Source organism: Hippocampus guttulatus, chromosome 2, assembly GCF_054856545.1.
Source record: "Hippocampus guttulatus isolate MCC_2025c chromosome 2, RoL_Hgut_1.0, whole genome shotgun sequence".
Lineage (NCBI taxonomy): Eukaryota > Metazoa > Chordata > Actinopteri > Syngnathiformes > Syngnathidae > Hippocampus > Hippocampus guttulatus.
In genome coordinates, this window is record NC_141262.1 from 28,990,918 (window position 1) to 29,011,044 (window position 20,127).

The following is a 20,127-nucleotide window of genomic DNA, read 5'->3' on the forward strand; positions in this document are numbered from 1 at the left end:
CTGAAAGGGGGGGTTCATAATCCTGCTTCATTTTTAATTTTTTTTCCTTTCGCTTTATTGGTTGAAAGTTGCCCATTCGGGAATAGAAGACAATTGAAATCCAATCATGTGATGGGCTCGTTCAATTGGGCGCACTTCCCTCCGACTGCAAGCGCTTCATGTTGTTTATGCCAAAAGTGAGGGAATCGCGACGAGATGAAGAGCTACCGAGCGCAAAACGTCATCGTGAAAAAAGTCCAGTGGTCCTCAAACGTGATTCGGCAAGCGCCACCTCACCAGGGAGCAGTTTTACTCCTGCAAATGTTACGTTAACTCGGTGTTTCAATCAAGAACAAGGAGAAAACGAACTTCAATGAAAACGGAAAACACGCTTTGCGTAAATTCAATACAAAAAAAAAAAAAATTCCGAAGATGAAATGTGACCAAATTATAATTTCAAGTCAAATACGACACAACTTTTCTGTCACATTCTGCCAAGTTTGGATATTTAACGTGTTGACACAAATCACACTTGCGAATCAGCGAGCGCGCCAGTACCACAGCGAGCGTAAACGTCAAAGGCGGATTCTCGCCTCTGTCAACACACAAAAGAGTCGAGTGTAGGCACAGCATCCATTCCTCACTGAATAGTCCAACGCTGGGGAAAAGACTGAAAACGCCCTGATGCCGCTCTGTTCTCTGTCCTCCCGCAGACTCGCGGCCTTTGCCTGACGTAGCCATGACCGGCAAGTGCACCCGGGAATGCGACGAGTACGGCCACTCGGACTCCTGCTGGATGCCTGTGCGCACGTCGCCCGAGCGCCGGCCATCCAAATCCACCACCACCACCACCACCCCACAACAACCAAAGCTTTCTACTTTCATGAGCGGCAACAGCGGCGGCGGCGGCGGCGGCAGCAGCCAAGAGCAGCCCGGCAGCCAAGAGACCCTGGCCATGGCCGCCATGGCCAACGGAGGAGACCCCGCCGCCGGCCACATGCTGGGCGACCGCAATCGCAACCTACTTAGTAAGAAGATGGCCTCCTCTTCCTCCTCCTACGATGCCTTCGGCTCGCCGTCTTACGGTTCACCTCCGTACGGCTCGCCCGGTGGCGGAGAGGAGACGTTGGGCCGCCCCACTGAGGAGATCCCAATGGCGCCCGCCGGGGAGTACAAGCCCAGCTCCTGTGGTACTCTGACGCGGCGGGAGGTGTACCTGTAAGCCGACACCGCCCCCGAGCCGGAAATTGGCGGCAAAGAGAACGCAACTACGGTTTACGGCCCTCGTTATTTTCACCGCCCCCTTTCGCACCGGATGAAGTCGGACTCCAAAGACTTTCACAAAGAAGGTGGCCTTTTTTTTTTTTTCTTTTTTTAAGCGCGACGACTGGGATTTCAATCTGGCGAGTTGGGCTCTTGCAACACGCTAGTCCAGCTGTAGATGAAGCGATTTATTTGACAGGCGAGCGCAACAGTCCATGCATGCATCCACATCCATCACACACACATTGAGACTAAAAACAAAAAAGGAAAAAAAAAAAGGGGGGGTGGGGGGGTGGCGAGAGAGACTTTCTTTTTCTAAAAGACTGGCCAACTTTGCTTGGGAGCGTATCTGAGTTGGGAGTGTTCTATTCTTTTGGAGCTTACTGCAACGATATCCTGGATGTGGGTCCCGATCATTGGAGCGTTTGCGGACTCGAAGACCTCACGAAAGGAGACGTTGGCAAAGACTGAGCTTTAAAACATAGCGCGCCGCGTCTTTTCCGCCAAACTCTTTTGGCACGAGTCATGTCACCGTACGGACGGTGACATGAAAAATTGTACAGAACCACTCGGGGCCATGCTTTTGAGGGGCGGGGCCGAGCCCCCGTCGTGAAGCGCCACATCTGGGCCGCAGACTGCGCACCGTTAGCCGTTGTCGTGCGGCGAGCCCAATTCATGATTTTAACAATATATAAGCAACTGAGTGGAGATGAAAATGAATAATCGAAATAAAACAACAAAAAAAACGCGCCTTGTGTACGGGCATGATGCGCGCGTGTACAGGCGACGCTGTACGTAGAACAACAATTGCTTCACGATGGCGTCCTGATTTCGAAAAGAGCTTTTACTTCATCATGGGATAGATTGAGCAATAAATATCATAATGTAAACATTTACCATCAATCAATCAATCATGATATATATATATATATATAGATATACTGTATATATACAGTATATCTATATATCTATATATAGATAGATATATCTATCTATGTATATAGATATAGATATAATTTTTTTTCTTTAACGATTCCTCGCCCAAGCACTCAAAGGTGGCGTACACGCAACGGTCCTAATCAGCACGAGAATGCGGCTCTGCGTAGTCCGTGACATTTTTTTGGGGGGGGGAGCGTGAATGTAAGAATCAGCTCAAGCAAATGGGAAACAATCAACTTTACGCTTTGATCCTTTGTGTTGGACGCCAGAAGCTGAACTTAAAACATTCCACAAGGTGTTTGTCCATCGAACGAGCGGAGTTGCAATTTCTGCATCTTTTTTGTGGGGGCTCTTGATAGTCTGTAAGTACTACCCGTCGTCGGAAAGACAGCGCTCCTTATACTTAGCAATTGTACACATGAATATCTACTTTTTTACTGCACGCTTTATGGAACTTACTTCGCTTAACGAGAAGAAGAAGAAGAAAAAAAAAAAAAGACAAAACAAAATGTATAAAAAGTACCCCTGTAACATTGGCTTCCACCTTGTTGCTTGCTGACTTTCGAACTAATGAAACATTAGCCACGTAGTCCAACTTAGTACATCGGTTCATCTTTTCACACAAGGGCACTAAATTCTCCCCGTGTTTGAACAACCGATTTTCATTTTCGCCATTTTGTTTACGACAGCTGAAATTGTAGAGATGATCATGAAATTGTACTCTGTATTATGACCTTTCTTTTTTTGGTTTCGTTTTTTTCTGGTGCCACTTTGTATACTGTATTGTCCTTGAAAAAAAAAAAAAGGATCGAGTGAATGCAAAATTGCAATTGTGCCTTTTTATACCAGTCGGTATGATTCAACGTTGGCTTGGGACGGAGCGGGGACACGTTTCCGCACCTTGCTGGAAGTATTCGCCAGTCGGGTGTCGGTGAGCCAAACTTGAACTGGGCTTCGGTCCCGTGTTGAACTTTCCCTTCCTGGTGTCGCGCATTGCTGAGCGATTTGCGGGTTCCGTTGCATAACTTGCTCGTGGGTGGCGATCATAAAACGAATGTGTCGCGGGTTTTTCGTGGCGCTCTGCTAATTTCGACGCGCTCGCACCGCAATTTATCGGCCGCATCTGAAATCAGAGCTCCTCGAACAGATTTGTCCCACTCGTCGGGCCCGTTGATTTGGGAACGACCTCGGTGAAATTTGAGATAAATTGACAAGCGAGCGCGAGACATCGGAAGTTCTCTGCATGAAACAAGCACTAGGATTGAATATAGAGGCATAGAATGATCAGTAGTTGAAAAAAAAACTTGCTTGGAGACATTGAACTGCTCTTATTTGGGGGAGGGGGGGCGACAGATCCAAACGGTCAACGTGCGATTCCACTCCGACGCCGCCCGAGGCGCGAAGCCTCGAGAATCCGCCGCAACCTGTAACCAGATTTGTAATATTAAGCATCGCTATTTGTCCTGCGACGTGGATGTTTGACATAGAAATCGAGGAAATCTGACTTCTCATCGTGAACTTTGAGTCACTATGCACGCAGCTTAGCTGAACATGGCAACGTGTGTTGAAAGCAAGTCCACTTCTATTTATGAGATATTTTATGTAAGTTAATTTGCTTTTGTACAGGTTTGTGTAAATAAATCGCTTGTCATTTTTGTCCCTGGGAAAATTAAAATATAACATGGTCAACCTTCATTTGTGCATTTTGGCTTCAGGTGCATCCGCCGCCGGTCGGTCCCAACACCGTATGGCACGTTTCTCTCATCGGAAATAAGCAATGATGGGAAAGCTCTTTGAGACAACGCGAAAACGTACGCACCCATCCATCCATGTATCCGCTTTCTAATCCGCTTAACGGATTAGAAAGGGTTGCGGGACTTGCTGTCTTCGGGCAGGAGGTGGAGGACACCCGGAACCGGTCGCACACAGAGACATACAACCATTAAGGCCCACATTCACACGAGGGACAATTTTGAGGGCTCCGTTCACCCGCCATGCATGTTTGTGGAATGTGGGAGGAAACCGGAGTACCCGGAGAAAACCCACGCAGGCACGGGAAGAACACGCAAACACCGGGTCAGGCTAATGGTGAGAGTTGGGAAGGTTTGGGGCTCGAAGAAACCATGTCCAAAACAGAAAAAGAAGCCAGCCATTCTGGTTCAAAGCTCCCATTTATTGCAGGGGTCAGCAAAACCTTTTTGGGGTCATGGACCAGTTGAGACAAGTACATGCTGTTCACCCACCGGCAACCAAAAACTAAACAGGAAGTCAGCCATTTTGGGTGAACCCCAAGCCGAGTATGTTGACAAACCGATTTAGCCATGAGAGTGCCCGGTCATCGCTGCATGGACATTTCGGTAGCAAATTGGCGAATGACCAATTGCCACTAGGCGCCTTGTAAAGACACCGCCTTGAAGAAATCTGCTGTTGTCCTGATGCAAATGCCGCTCATTTCCCCGTCTCGTGAGGCATTGTGAATTGCAGGAAGAAGCAGCGGGTAGCGGATTTTTAAGCAGAGAAGTGGAGTGGGGAATTAAGACAAATTAGAATCCATTTGAATGTTATGAATGTTGGGGCAATGAATACAAAGGATGTTTTGTTTCTTGAATGAATAAAACAGTGACTGAATCCGATAAATACAATTACAGCACAGAAACAGCTGGCGGCAGGCGTCAGCAAGATCACAAGAATGGCGGCATAAACGATACCGCCACAAAGGACTGCCCAAGTGTCATTACCCCTTTCACCCATAGGGGGAGCTTAAGACAAGAAAAAGCCCAAAGTAGACCGCCGATAAACAAAGAGGTCCAAATATCTCATCAACAAAAGTGCACCCAGGATGAAACGTCTTACGATCTTCGGCCTTTCAGCATCTTGGCCCAGAGGGCATTTGCACACCTGCGCTACTTCGACCCTGATACTTGCATTCCCTTCCTGTGGGCTGCCCATGATTATTGGTGAGCGCCTCGGTCTATGTTTGGCGTGGTAAAGCCAGGCCGGAGGCGAAGTCAAGCGCAATGCACCGTTACTATTTTGTGATTTAATTCTGCTAATAGAACGACACGGCTTTCTATCTGTGCCGATTCCCTTGATGAGACACAACATCCGACGTGAACATGTGCTCATACATAAACAAACGGACTATTGATCCCCCTGTGATCTTTGAAACCAACCGCATGCGGACACCGAATTTGCAAAGCAACCTTACAGCGCAGGTGACACTTTGCTCATGAATAATTCATCAAGGGGTATTTGCATGAGGCACATCGAGGCGAGACTCAACCCGAAACTACGGCGGCCTTTGCGCCGCGGCTCAAAACCTTCACCGAATGCAATCTGTGGGGTGACTGGAAAGGGAGATTGCAAGCCGGAGGAACATTATGTACAGTTTGAAGGCTAAAATTGTAAATAGACTGAAAGAAGAGAAAAAAAAACGGTGGTGGTACACCCGGAACGGTGCTTGCCAGCCAATCGCAGGGCACACATCGACAACCCACCATTGGTGCTCACAATCACACCTCGGGACAATCTTTTCGAGTGTTCCGTTAGCTTGCCATGCACGTTTTTTTAGAATGTGTGAGGAAACCAGAGTACCAGGAGAAAAGCCACAAGGGCACGGGAAGAACATGCAAACTCCACGCAGGAAGGTCGGAGCCCGGAATCGAACCCTGCACTTCTGCACTGTGAGGCTGATGTGCAAACCAACCGACCACCGTGCCGCCTGCGTATAACAATACTTATGTCTCGCACACACACACACAAAATGTGTTGATTTTTTTTTCTCTGCAAAAGATCAACTATGACTGCTGTACTGATAACCCAAGAGGTGATCTGAGGCTGTAGTACAGTAATCCCTCGCTATTTCACGGTTCGTTAATCGCGGCTTCAGTGCATTGCAGATTTTCATACATATTCATCAAAAAAAGAAAAAAATAATAATATATGGATAGGTATACGGATATATTTTTTAATATATGGATTTAATATACAGTACATGGAGTACAGTATGTATACTGTTGCTCTATGTGACTTGCTCTTATTTTGCAGCTTCTCGCGGACTGTTTGCGGACTTTTTGCGGACTTAAATTTTTTTTTTCACCTGTATATGTTTATTGGTCGCTACTTTTGCAGATTTTCGTTTATCGCAGGTGGTTTTGGTCCCGATTAAGCGCGATAAACGAGGGATTACTGTACAGTGCAAAATTCATGTTGTTGTTGTTTTTTTTTTTGAATGTGTATTTTTGGAAGGAGGCATCCATATGCCCAGAAAGGTATGTATGATTACAGATTATATTTTAGTTCTGCTTCGTTGTGTCACAGGTTTGGAATTCCAGTACATACCGTATGTGACAGACACATAAAAATGTGTCTTCATCTCCATCTATCCTTTCATCTCGCGGTGCACTCGAGGGGTGAGGCGTACGATCCCCGTGGCCGAGTTGTTTACATGTTGTTTCGGCGCGGATCCGGTGCGCGCCGGCGCTTCCTGACCCTCCGCGAAAACCTGCGCTGGCTGCCTTCCTCCCTAAGCGAGGAAGTGTGTTGCACTAATGAGCCCCTCACACACAAACACGGGGTGCACCGGCGCTAATGCACCAACGTACCAGTCATGAGCCCGCGGGGATTTGATGACGTTGAACAGTCGAAATCCCAGCGGACGGCCTGTCTTGGCAACAACAAAACACATGTTCGTGCGCCGAACCTTACCTATGGTGGGAAAGTAATTATTTTCAAAGACTTGTTGACTGCACTCAAACAGATTTTTTTATCAGGTACTTGTATTGTACTTGAGTATGAAGGCCGGTGCATTTTACGATGAAGTACTTTTGCCAGAGCTCAGTTTTTGTTCAACACACAAATATTTGATGTCTATCTTAAGTTTGTCTTGAGCCCGCGTGGAGTTTTTGTGACTGAACATTGGCGACGGTGATTCTGACGGCAAACGCTTGCTTGCGTCACTCGCAGAGAGAGAAACGTGTTCATCCGCGGAAGCGACGGCAGCCCGTGCGAGGCCTCCAACCTGGCACTCCAGATTAGCGTCTGCTCGCGCGGCTGCCGTGCCAATCGGCTCGACGCAGGCGGAGGCCGCGGCCGCCCACCCGCAAATTTGCGTGCCAACGACGGCCAATCTCGCAACTGTTGCCACCCACCCCGTCGTCGAGGACCAACACTGAGAGCCTGAAAAGCCGAGCGCGGGTGACAGCTCCTCGCGAGTCCACGCGGGGGTGAAAACAGACAGACGTGGCCTCCAGGGGCAGAAACTTGGGGATGCGGCGGACACCGAGTACATGCGAGAAAGGTCTCCTCCAGTCATCTGCTGACGGAAGCAGAAACATCACAGACTTGACTACGTACAACGTAAAGGCGCCGCTTTCGCCTCAAGAGCTCGTTTTCTGAGACTTTGCAAAGAAACGCTCAGTTCCACAACAGTCCAGCAAGACTCAACAAACCAAAGCTCCGGAAAGAAGAGACAGAGATGGAGTCGTGTGTTTCTTAAGAGACAGTTGCGTGTGTTTGGAATTTATCATCCGTGACGAACAATTGAAACCCGCACACAAAAGACTGCCTGTTGGTCTTTGAAATGGCATCCGTCATCATCTCCCAAATTGTTGGCCTTTGTTCCCAACAAAACCTTGAAGCGTAAGCTCCCTGTTGCTTGTTCGGTGTTCTTTTTGGCAGCCATGACGTTATGTGCGGAGTGCAAGTGTTTGTCTTGAGGCACACCGATGGCCAATGGGAAAAAAATGTCCTCAGGAGCTACTTCATCTACTGATGAGACAGACTTCTTTAACGCCACGTTCGCTCACTCATCTGGCCGATCCGTGTGCTTCCCCGCCAGCTCCCCCCTCCCAATATTACACATGGACAACGATGATGGCGAGAAGAAGATTGAAGGCGGACAGGAGCCCGGACCGACCGTTTGGCTTTCCGGTCTTGTCTTACTGAGCCGGCAGTTAAGATTCTGCTCAGCCGGCTCGCTCCTCCGAGGGCTCAATCGGGCGCGAATGAGCAAGGCCGCTGGTGATAAATGGCCCAGGCTGCCGTCAATGTCCTTCCTGTCGAACCTGGGCATTAATTACACCCAACTGGTATTGCGCCGTCATCAATATCCGTCTGCTCATTTTGTGGCTGGCATGACTTGGAGTGGGACTTTGGTGTGCGGAAAAGATGCGTCCACGCATCACGATTTGAACATCTTAACGGAGCTTGAAACACTCCGCTTACTGCTCTGAGCGTGTGCGGCGGACTCAAGTTGACCACCGCACACAAAAGGATGATGACTACCGAGAAGGAGTGACTCTTGCTGACTCTTGCTTTATTTACGTTAAAATCCAGAGTCCAACATAACTCAATGTTGAGCACAAATATCGAAGAGTTTGAACGAGTGGCTCTTTACAAGTTTCGGGTTAGAGGGACTGCTTTGGAGGGTTATGTTTAGGATTAGATTGGGGAAGAGTAAATCCCTCTTAACACACCCTCACACCATGGGATAATTCCTCGCAATCTTTTCCAGATATCTGAGAATTGGACCTCCCTGACTTTGATCGCAAGGGAGGGAAAATGCCGATATTTCGCTTAATTGCTGCTAAGTGCACACCCCACTTTTGCAGATAAAACAACAACAACAGTCCACATGCAATAACAGAGCGCTGGTGTGCTGTTTCCCAAGTTTCCAAGTCATTATCTCCCGACAAACTTCCAGAAATATTATCAAATTGAACCGAGACAGTCTGTCTCCGCCAACCTTAAAAAACCTCCAAAAGCAGACTCCCAATCTGTCAGTCAAAACATACCGGAGAGAAATGTCAGGCTGGAGAAAATCTGCAAGAGTATATTTCTGGAAAGATGAGCTGATACCACGCTGGAAGCTCATACGAGTGGCTCAGCCTACGGGGGGCTTTTTACTTGAATGTTTCTGACTCAAAGCCAACAAATCAAAAACACGAAGGGGAATACTTGCGTGCAAAATCGGCCTTTGATTTTTCCTGCTTACTGGCGTTTCAATCACTCCCGGCCCAGCCAATAAATCCTCACCCCACCAAAGTCGGTGCAAGGTGACCTTCGGACAGGAGCGCCTATTCAGCGCTTGGATGGACAGTCTGAGCAAGAAGGTGACAAGAGACAGCCCCACTCAGGAAAGTGACTTTGGCTTCAGACCATCTGGCCTGCCACTTCGCCGACACCTTTACGTCCATCCCAACCTGCCCGGTGCAACTTTCGCTTCCCGCCATTGATCAGCCGACGGACGCCGCAAGATGGACTTATTGTCGATGTCATCGGGTCGACGGGTTCCAATGACCAGAAGCATATGGCGCCCGACAGTGACTTGCGTAGGGCGAGGCAGTCGGACGCCTTCGCTTACTTGAATTTGAAGCCACGCTTGTTAAATGAGGAGAATTCTTTTCGAACCTTTGGCGGAGTTTGCCCATCCGGGATGTTTCCTCTGTGATTCATTTCTGATTTCCCAGAAAATTCACGTGCTAGGATGAAATTCATTCATTCATTTTCCGAACTGCTTCATCCTCACTTGGGTCGCGGGGGTGCTGGAGCCTACCCCAGCTCTCTTCGGGCAGTAGGCCGGGGACACCCTGAATCGGTTGCCGGCCAATCACAGGGCACACACAGACGAACAACCATTCACGCCCACACTCACACCGAGGGACAATTTAGAGTGTTCAATCAGCCTGCCTTGCATTTTTTTGGAATGTGGGAGGAAACCGGAGTACCCGGAGAAAACCCACGCAGGCCCGGGGAGAACATGCAAACTCCACACAAGGAGGCCGGAGCTGGAATCGAACCCGGCACCTCTGCACTGTGAAGTCGACGCGCTAACCACTGGACTACCGGGCCGCCCGGGGGTGAAATTTAACATCCAAAATATCGTGATATGTGCAATGTCGGAAATATGGCAATTTAAGATCCCGTTTAAATGTTTCTGATTTTATCAGAGTCTGACGACGTTTGTGCCCAGTGCTTGACTCAAAAACGGACACTGACATCCTCTCCGATTTCATAGACACGTCCCTCCAATTTTGCATGAATGTCGGATGCTGCGCATTCTGAATACGTCTTCAAACTGAATCAGTGAGTCAGCCTATTTAAGGGGTGACGAGAAGTCACTGTCCCGTTTTGGCGAGATGGCGTGTACCACACTAAGCATGGACCAGAGGAAGCAAAGTCAGGAGTTGTCTTGGAGATTAGAAAGAAAATGACAGACAAACACATGAAAAGCAAAGGAGAGAAGACAAATCTCCCAGCAGCCTGTGACTGTGACTACAGTTGCACTTATTCGGGGATCTAACGTCCACACACCCGCACACACACACAAACACACTGAAGGCAGTGCAGAGAATACACTGTTGGGAATAACTTCACCCAATTCCGCGCAACAAATCGAAGAATTTAGCTCGTGAATGTAGGTCAGCAGAGGAGGCCTTTGCCACCAGTGGATAGAAATGACTTGGCCATCCTCATCCTTGCAATGTGAAAATGAAATTCGCAAGCATTGTCTTCCGCCGCCGCACCGTGTCGAGATGCGGTAAAGTAATTCGTGCTCGTTGGTGCCGGTGAAAAATTTTCACAGATTCCAGATGCCAGAATCCACCACGGTATTATTCATTAAGACAAGTGAAACGCGGGGGGGGGGGGGGGGGGGGGGGGGCTGCGAGTATATCTCCAAAGGGGGCCGACCATATGTTTCGTGTCAATATGACTTCACGGTTGCCCGTGTGGAAAATAGCTGCAGGCCACACAGCGCGCACACTCACGCAGCGCCGCGGTTAGATAAATCGTCTTGAACTGTGAAATGCAAAAGCAGGAACAAAGAGCCACCTCTAAAAATAATTCCCATCTCCATTCTTTTTAATTGTGAACGGGAGAAATGTTGGATTGTTTAGCGCGACCTTGGGGGTTCTCCAAGCGCGGCCCTGGCATAAAATCGGCAGGAGAACCGAAACCGTCGCGTGGAAAATGTCTGGGAAAACAGAAATCGTCACATAGGGAGATTGAGTTCTTCTCAAGACGAAAAGCTCATCTTGAGCGCTTGAGTTTTATGCCAATCAATTCGGCAGCGACATACAGTCAACTCGACACCTTGAATGGCAGAAGCGTCACTCTCAGCTCATCTTAAAGTACGCCGGCGATATTTGGATGGACTGACCATGGAAGTTTTCCCGAATGCGAAATTGGCGCGGTCACTCCATTTTTGCTCGCGTTCGACGCGCTTTGGGTTGAATGCTTGTCTTTCAGCAGCCACCTCGGAATGGGACCGCAGGAGGGCAGAACCCGCTCGCTAAAGTGCCTTTTAGTTCCGTTGCGGAAGATGCACGAGCCACAATTTGGGAAGAGGGGCTCACAATGAGAATGCACTAATTGGCTTGGCATTTCACAAAAGGCAGATTTGACTTCGTGCTAATGTGATCGCGCTCTTCCTCTTGCTGCGCTCACTCACCACAGAAAGAGGTGGGCGAGCTTTGAAGGCAAGCGCACACGTGGTTTGTTCCGTCTCGAGTTAAAAGCTATTGTTGTGGGGAGGGTTTTTTTTTCTTTTCTTTTCTTTTCGTTTCTCTCCTCCCCCTGGTATGGTTCAACTTACCTCCCGAGGCTTGCCTGCATCACACGGTCGACGGCGGTAGAGCCGTTTTCAAAGACATTCCCAACATTCCCTCTCGGGGTTGAATGGGGGCTGTTTTAGAAGATTAGAGCACTTGTTTGTCTTGAACATTATTTTGGCACCTGATACAACTGAACGGTGTTGAACAAATGCTCCGTACTGGATTAAAAAAAATAATAATAATAAACAAAAAGAGAGAAGAAAAGAGGAAGAAGCAACATTATGCACAACAAAGCCTTCTAGGGACTAATCAAGCGCCGATGGCTTTTGTTTGCTCGGCTGAAGCGCTCGCCAATTACGAGCTGGCCGGATATCAAGATGCAGACGAGCGCGAGGGCACGACTGGCCAATGAAAAAGCCGCGCCGCCGAGACGCCTCATCAGACTTGTCAACCCCCTCCAGGAGTTATTCGGCAGGTGCCGATGGACTTGATACCGAGCGCCACGAGCTCAAAGTCAGGGGCTTCTCGTACTTCAGTCTTAGAAATTTAAAATATGTTTTTTTGTTTGTTTTTTCCCGCCCACAGACACACCAATTGCAGTTGTACATTTGATATCCCCGTGTTATGACGTGTGTCCTTAGTCCGAATGTGATATGGACTGTAAATAGCCTGGATCGTCTTAAAGCAAAGGTTTTGGATCTACTGTCATTTTTCCGTGTGGAGTTTAGCTTGGATTAATGCAGCGGCCTTAACCTTCCCCTCTCGCGGCAGAGAGAGCAATTTGTCTAATGGTGTTACCGCCGTGGGTGGCTCTTGCCACAATGACACCTCCCCACCGCGTGCCCGATCATCAGGGAGGCCTGGCCGGCGCGGTCCCCCTGAGGGCTTGTGATGAAAGACGGTGGGGAAAAGAGCTAGCTAACACCTAGCACATGGGAGCAAAGCCACGATTTCTGGAGTCTTGTTGAGGGATCAGACGCAACCATCACGTTACGCCAATCGGCACAGGTGGCAAAAGGACTCACGTTCTGGACTTCAGTAGAAGGACTACAAGTACCGACTCAACTGGTGTAATTTAGTCTCAAGGAAATCAAGCATTGCAGCATTCTCGCGGCGTTCCCGAGACGCCTCCCTTTTAAGCTAGCGGGTGTTGATTTGGAGGATTTTGAGGGCTCCTATCTAGGCCGCTCTTCTTCGCACTCAACAAATTGGCCCATAATCCCGCTGAGCACGCGCGTCGGCTGCTTGTACATGCAGACGGCGTCTTTCCTCTGCTTTTAAGGGAATCTCCTCCAGATGAAATTCCCTAACGACCCTCGGAGGAAGTTATTATTAGAAGCCCGTGGGGAAATCGGCCAAGTGGGCAGTTTCCCTGCTCGGGGGTCCAAAGCCTTGTCTTTGGAACGTGAGACGAACCAAAGTAGGGGTGGTCCACGGGCCCTTGAGCACAAAAGTTGGCCCGCCCCTGCTTTCAATTGAATCCGTCTACCCAAGTGAGAATTCCAGTGGCGCGTATCCTTTGATCATCCGTCCAAGAGCATGCCGTTGTCAAAGGAAGATTTTAAATGAATCTGAAAGGTCAAACGGCCCGCTAACAAGGAACTTGCAGCGCTTCCATCCGACAGCACCTTTTCTCTCTCCAGTCTGGCAAATACTGTACACACCGATCACTATCAGTGTCTTTTGCAGGGTTGGCGCAGGCTCCAAATCACTGTGTTCTGCTTTGCGCGAGGGCGGTGGAGTCAGTCAGCCCACCCTGAAACATCGCTATGTATGGGTGTTAAATCAGTACTTGTACTCATTTTGTCTTGTCTTACGCCCGAGTCCGTACTTCTACTCAATGCATTCAACCCCAAAGACCCCATAGTTTCATGTCTTTGAAGAGTCTAGGCTTTCAATCCCAGGTATGTTTTGAAAGGAGGGTCTGGAAATGGCTGACACGGAGATCAGTACGGTGTGTGAGTACTCTACTTTCCCACATCTGTTTGAAACAAATCTCTTGCTCGCTCGGATGAAAACAATAAGCCAAATGAGGTTCGCGGTGCAAAGATTCGGAATGAAAAGGTCTCTGTTGAGCAATACAATTTATTTTTGACTATTACAGTCATAATAAGGAGGAAGAGATTTGCACTCAAGCAAATGGCCTGTGCCTAAAGCAAAACAAAGCATTCAAGCAGACGTGATTATGCCGCATAGCGGAAGGCATTCTATAGGGTCGTCGTGTACATCCGACAGATTTGGGCAACACAATCATGCCCAAGAAAGCCTCTGCGCTTTCCTGTAAAGAGAGCCTTTTGTCACTTTCGTCATTTACCGTCACGGCGAAATATTCAGGCGTGACTCGGCGGTAATTGTGGAGAGAGAATAATGACAGGGGACGCGCAACACCAGCACAAAAGCGTGTCGGCGATGACGGGTCCTCGTGCACGCCCCCCCCCCCCCCCCCCACCCGCCACGCTCGGATCGAATTGGCAACAACGCCTCCGCTCGTTCTCTTGCAATTGGCCGTGAGGCGAACCGTCGAGCGCGTGCAAATCATTCGAACTTCAACACCTCGCGCCGAGTCGTCATCTCTCAGTGTGGATTGGTACAAGCGAGGGCCACGCAGGGACCATTTGCATCCATCTTGAACCTTTGGAGATTGACACCTGCAGAGGTGACATTCAAGCTAAACAGCTCCCGGTGCTAATCATTCATTTAATCCGCCGTGCGTGATTGCGAGTGGCAAAGGTAATATTAGAAGAATGCGATTTCCATCTCTATTACCCGTAATATCCAAATTTCCAAGATTAGTGCAAGTTAACAGCTCCTTATGGAATAAACCTTCCATCTGGATTAAATAAAAGGGTGCTTTGCATCCATGAACACACACTCACACACACACACACACACACACACACACGCACACACACACACACACACACACACACACACACACACACACACACACACACACACACACACAGTAATTCATGGGATAACAACTTGACTATGTCCTTTGGGAGACCCGTCAATGTGACTTTGTAAACACACCCAACCATGTTTCTGACCCCGGAACATGCTTGAAATATTGAAAAAATCAAGTTCCAGCTGACAGAAAAGTCAGATCGAAAAACGATCAGCTCATCAGCAAGCTTTGCAGAAGCCTGATAATGATCCTGATCATTTGAAAAAGGAGTGTTGGCAGATGGAGACATCTCAAACAGGCTGGGTGGGGGCTCTACCGGACAGACTTATCGAGAGTACATTTTTTTGCATACTTTATGAACCCGCTGAAATAGCATCATTGGAGGCAATGGGCTTAGGTAAACAATAACAACAACAACTGAGCAAAATGAAGAATCTTTGTTCTTGCTGAAGCTCACTGTGTTCCAAAATGTAGAGCCTGTAACATACGGCCATTTTCGGCACAGTCCAAAAACCTTGATGTACACGTGGACAAAAATGTTGAGATACTTCCGAGAAAGAAGGAGAAATCCATCATGGGCACTGAACTTGCTTGAAACGCCCTACCGACAATGAAACATGGAGCAAGCACGTTATGTTGTGGCGTTGCTTGATGCATCAGGCATTGGGTGTCTTGAATCTGTCTGAGGTACAACTAAATTGCAAGTGTAAGTTGCCTAGTGTCAGAAAGCTTGATCTCGATTATGTTTTGGGGCTGCTTTGCTCTGTCAGGTGCAGAATGTTTTGAACCGGTGGCTCCTTGGGAAAAAAGAAATGGTTTCCCTATTCTAATGCATTACAATTGTGTGTGTGTTTTTTTTATCTTTTTTTTTTTTTGCAAGGTTACAAAAATGTTTGTCTATGTGTGTATCTTGCAAATAAACCACACGGTATGACGCAGTGGATGAGAGCACAACTACATGTTGTGTTTTAATGGTTGAAATAACAGTTATTGAGCACGCCATATGGCGACCTTATTCGCCAAGCAACAAGAACACTGCCACTTTCTTGGACTTTGTCAAGACCTTGATAATATAGAATAGCATTTGGCAGGCGAGTTAATTATAAGCTGGCCCCTGACACTTTGCGTCCGAGGAGCCTCGCCATCTGAAGACGAGGCGAACAGGTTATAACTGTAATCCAAACTGCCACAGTCACTTTGAAATAAAAGAGTTGGCGAAGCACGAGTGGTGCACGCGCAAACACACACGCTTGCTTTCACGCAATGCTGCAAACGCTACCGAAATAAAGCAGCGCAAATATGGTCCAAGATTCAAAGCTGTGCTTTTCAGACTGGGAAAAATAATTGGGATGCACGCACGTATCTACTGTACATCACACTGTATATTTCCAGAATATCAATTTCAGAGCTCACTGCAGTGCTCAAGCCTTTTTACATGAGCAGTGTGCAATTGTTGACATGAAGCCATCGGTGGGAGCCGATATTCTCTAAAAATGTCGCGTTCCAGGTCTGCCACTGAAACAAAAGCGGCAAGTGAAAACGGCAATTCAAAGTATGGAAATGGCAGTGTTGTGTCCAAGGACCGGCAACCCGAGGCCAAGGCCAAGGACTTGACTCCGAGGCCAAGGCCAAGGCCAAGGACTTGGAAATTTTCCGAGGCAAGGCCAAGGCCAAGGACGTGAGAAATTTTCCGAGGCCAAGGCCAAGGACCAAGGACTTGCCTCCAAAGCCAGGGACCAAGGACTGATTTTGAAGCTGAGAAATAGCCCAGGACATGTATAAAACAATGCTATCATTCCACTTGGAAGGACTTCATGATTTGCAACACCCCTCCATCATAACCCCTTGCACTCCCTAACGCTTGAATGAAGTGTTTTTATTCAAAGAGTAGAACAGTCAGGGTACGTGTTATTTATACAGAGAAAAACAAAAAAGCATATGATACACATTTATGAATTATTGTTTTAGTGCAGTAGTTTCTTAATGTGAAGTAAATCAACACTCATGGCATGACATGGCACGGAAGACAAGTTGAGAAATGACTTTGCATAGAAGTCAATCATTGAGTGCATAAAAAGCGGTAATCTCTGCAGTGATAACTTTATAGTTTACCGGCAGCGAGTCCCAGGGACTCGCTGATCAAAAAAATTGAGTCCCATTATGCATTGAGAGAGTCCCAAATTTCTAATTCTGAAATGGTCTACTTATTCAATTGTATATGATAATAACACAAACAACAACATATACATACAATTATAAACAAATGTTGCAAAAATTTAAATAATTCAGGAGCAGGCCTGAGGATTTCGGCTCTTTGAAGTGAACGATGAGTCGTTTTTAGACGAAAAAAACGACTATGTAGAGTAAGGTGTTTTTAGCCCCCAAAAAAACGACCGTGTATAGGAAGGCGTTTTTAGACGAAAAAACCCCACCATGTACAGTAAGGCGTTTTTCGACAAAAAAAACAACCATGAATAGTAAGGCGTTTTAACAACAACAAAAAAACGACCATGTATAGTACGGCGTTTTTAGACGAAAAAACCGACCATGTGTAGTAAGGCATTTTTCGACGAAAAAAACGACAATGAATAGTAAGGTGTTTTGAGCCGAAACAAACGACCATGAATAGTAAGGCGTTTTAACAAGAAAAAAAAACGACCATGTATAGTAAGGCGTTTTTAGCCGAAAAAAAGACCATGTATAGTAAGGCATTTTTAGCCCCAAAAAAATGACCATGTATAGCAAGGCGTTTTTAGCCCAAAAAAACCTACCATGTATACTACGCCGTTTTTGGCAAAAAAAAAACGACCATGTATAGTATGGCATTTTTAGCCCCCAAAAAACGACCATGTATAGTAAGGAATTTTTAGCGTCAAAAACGACCATGTATAGTAAGGCATTTTTGGCCGAAAAAAAACAACCATGTATAGTACGGCATTTTTAGCCACAAAAAAACGACCATGTATAGTAAGGCATTTTTCAACGAAAAAAAAACATGTATAGTAAGGCGTTTTTAGCCGAAAAAATTGACCATGTACAGTAAGGCATCTTGAGCCGAAAAAAATGACCATGTATAGTAAGCCGTTTTTAGCCGAAAAACAACGACAATGTATAGTAAGGCGTTTTAACCCAAAAAAAACGACCATGTATAAAAAGGCGTTTTTAGCTGAAAAAAAACGACCATGTTTAGTAAGGCGTTTTTTGCCGAATAAAAACGACCATGGATAGTAAGGCGTTTTAACCCAAAAAAACGACCATGTATAGTAAGGCATTTTTAGACGAAAAAAACGACCATGAATAGTAAGGCGTTTTTAGACGAAAAAAGCTACCATGTGTCGTAAGGTGTTTTGAGCCGAAAAAAACGACCATAAATAGTAAGGCGTTTTAACAAAAAAAAAAAAAAACGACCATGTATATTAAGGTGTTTTTAGACGAAAAAAACGACCATGAATAGTAAGGCGTTTTAACCAAAAAAAACCCCGACCATGTTTAGTAAGGTGTTTGTAGCCGAAAAAACCCCCAACCATGTAGAGTAAGGCGTTTTTAATTGTAAAAAAACGACCATGTATAGTAAGGCGTTTTGAGCCGAAAAAAAGGACCACGTATAGTAAGGTGTTTTTAGCCGAAAAAAAAGACCACGTATAGTGAGGCGCTTTTAGCTGAAAAAAATGACCGTGTATGTATACTAAGCCGTTTTTAGCCGAAAAAAACGACCATGTATATATAGTAAGGCGTTTTTAGCCGAAAAAAACGACCATGTATATATAGTAAGGCGTTTTTAGCCGAAAAAAAAGACTGTGTATAGTAAGGCATTTTTAGCCGAAAAAAACGACCACGTATAGTCAGGCGTTTTTTGCCGAAAAAAAAATGACCATGTATAAGGCGTTTTTAGCCCAAATAACCGACCATGTATATAGTAAGGCGTTTTTGGCCGAAAAAAACCCGACCATGTATAGTAAGCCGTTTTTAGCCGAAAAAAACGACCATGTATACTAAGGCATTTTTAGCCCCAAAAAAACGACCATTTATAGTAAGGCATTTTTAGCCCCAAAAAAACGACCATGTATAGGAAGGCATATACTATGTCTATACTATGTCGTTTTTTTCGGCTCAAAAACGCCTTACTATACTATGTCGTTTTTTTCGGCTAAAAATGCCTTACTATACTATGCCGTTTTTTTCGGGCTAAAAATGCCTTACTATATTATGTCGTTTTTTTCGGCCAAAAAAGCCTTACTATCCATGGTCGTTTTTTTGGCTAAAAACGCCTTACTATACTATGTCGTTTTTTTCGGCTAAAAAAACGCCTTACTATACTATGTCGATATTTTCGGGCTAAAAAGGCCTTACTATATATACTGTCGTTTTTTTCGGGCCAAAAACGCCTTACTATACTATGTCGTTTTTTTCGGGCCAAAATCGCCTTACTATACATGGTCGTTTTTTTTTTTCGGCCAAAAACGCCTTACTATACATGGTCTTTTTTTTTGGGCTAAAAACGCCTTACAATACATAGTCGTTTTTTTTCGGCCAAAAATGCCTTACTGTACATGGTCGTTTTTTTCGGCTAAAAACGCCTGACTATACATGGTCATTTTTTGGGGCAAAAAATACCTTGCAATACATGGTCGTTTTTTTTAGGCTAAAAATGCCTGACTATACATGGTCTTTTTTTTCGGCCAAAAACGCCTTACTATACATGGTCATTTTTTTCGGCTAAAAACGCCTTACTATATATATATGGTCGTTTTTCTCGGCTAAAAAAGCCTTACTATACATGGTCGTTTTTTTTCGGGCAAAAATGCCTTACTATACATGGTCGTTTTTTTTCGGCTAAAAACGCCTTACTATACATGTTCGTTTTTTTCGGCTAAAAACGCCTTACAATACATGGTCGTTTTTTTGGGGCTAAAAATGCCTTACTATACATGGTCGGTTTTTTGGGCTAAAAACGCCTTACTATACATGGTCTTTTTTTTCGGCTAAAAACGCCTTACTATATATGGTCTTTTTTTTCGACTTACAATACATGGTCGTTTTTTTGGGGCTAAAAATGCCTTACTATACATGGTCGGGTTTTTTTTCCGGCCAAAGACGCCTTACTATACATGGTCGTTTTTTTCGGCTAAAAAAGCCTTACTATACATTGTCGTTTTTTTCGGCCAAAAATGCTATACATGGTCGTTTTTTTTTTCGGCCAAAAACGCCTTACTATACATGGTCGTTTTTTTCGGCTAAAAACGCCTTACTATACATGGTCTTTTTTTTGGGCTAAAAACGCCTTACTATACATGGTCGTTTTTTCCGGCTAAAAACGCCTTACTATATACATGGTCGTTTTTTTCGGCTAAAAACGCCTTTCTATACATGGTCGTTTTTTTCGGCTAAAAACGCTTTACGATACATGGTAGTTTTTTTTTAGGCTAAAAATGCCTGACTATACATGGTCGTTTTTGACGCTAAACATTCCTTACTATACATGGT

The 20,127-nt window shown here is 46.0% G+C and overlaps 1 protein-coding gene across 4 annotated transcripts in view; it reads left to right on the plus strand.

Annotated features, from left to right (window-relative positions):
- pcdh7b (protocadherin 7b) overlaps window positions 1–3,876 on the plus strand; it is a 100,372-nt gene extending 96,496 nt beyond the window's left edge. For 2 of the 4 annotated variants that reach the window (XM_086105361.1, XM_086105362.1), the window contains exon 3: window positions 693–3,876. In XM_086105361.1, the coding sequence (XP_085961487.1) occupies window positions 693–1,201 (509 nt within the window). In that variant the 3' untranslated portion in view covers window positions 1,202–3,876. The remainder of the gene's footprint in view (window positions 1–692) is intronic. The other 2 variants (XM_086105364.1, XM_086105363.1) reach the window with 2 other exon arrangements.
- The last annotated feature ends 16,251 nt before the right edge of the window (window positions 3,877–20,127 follow it).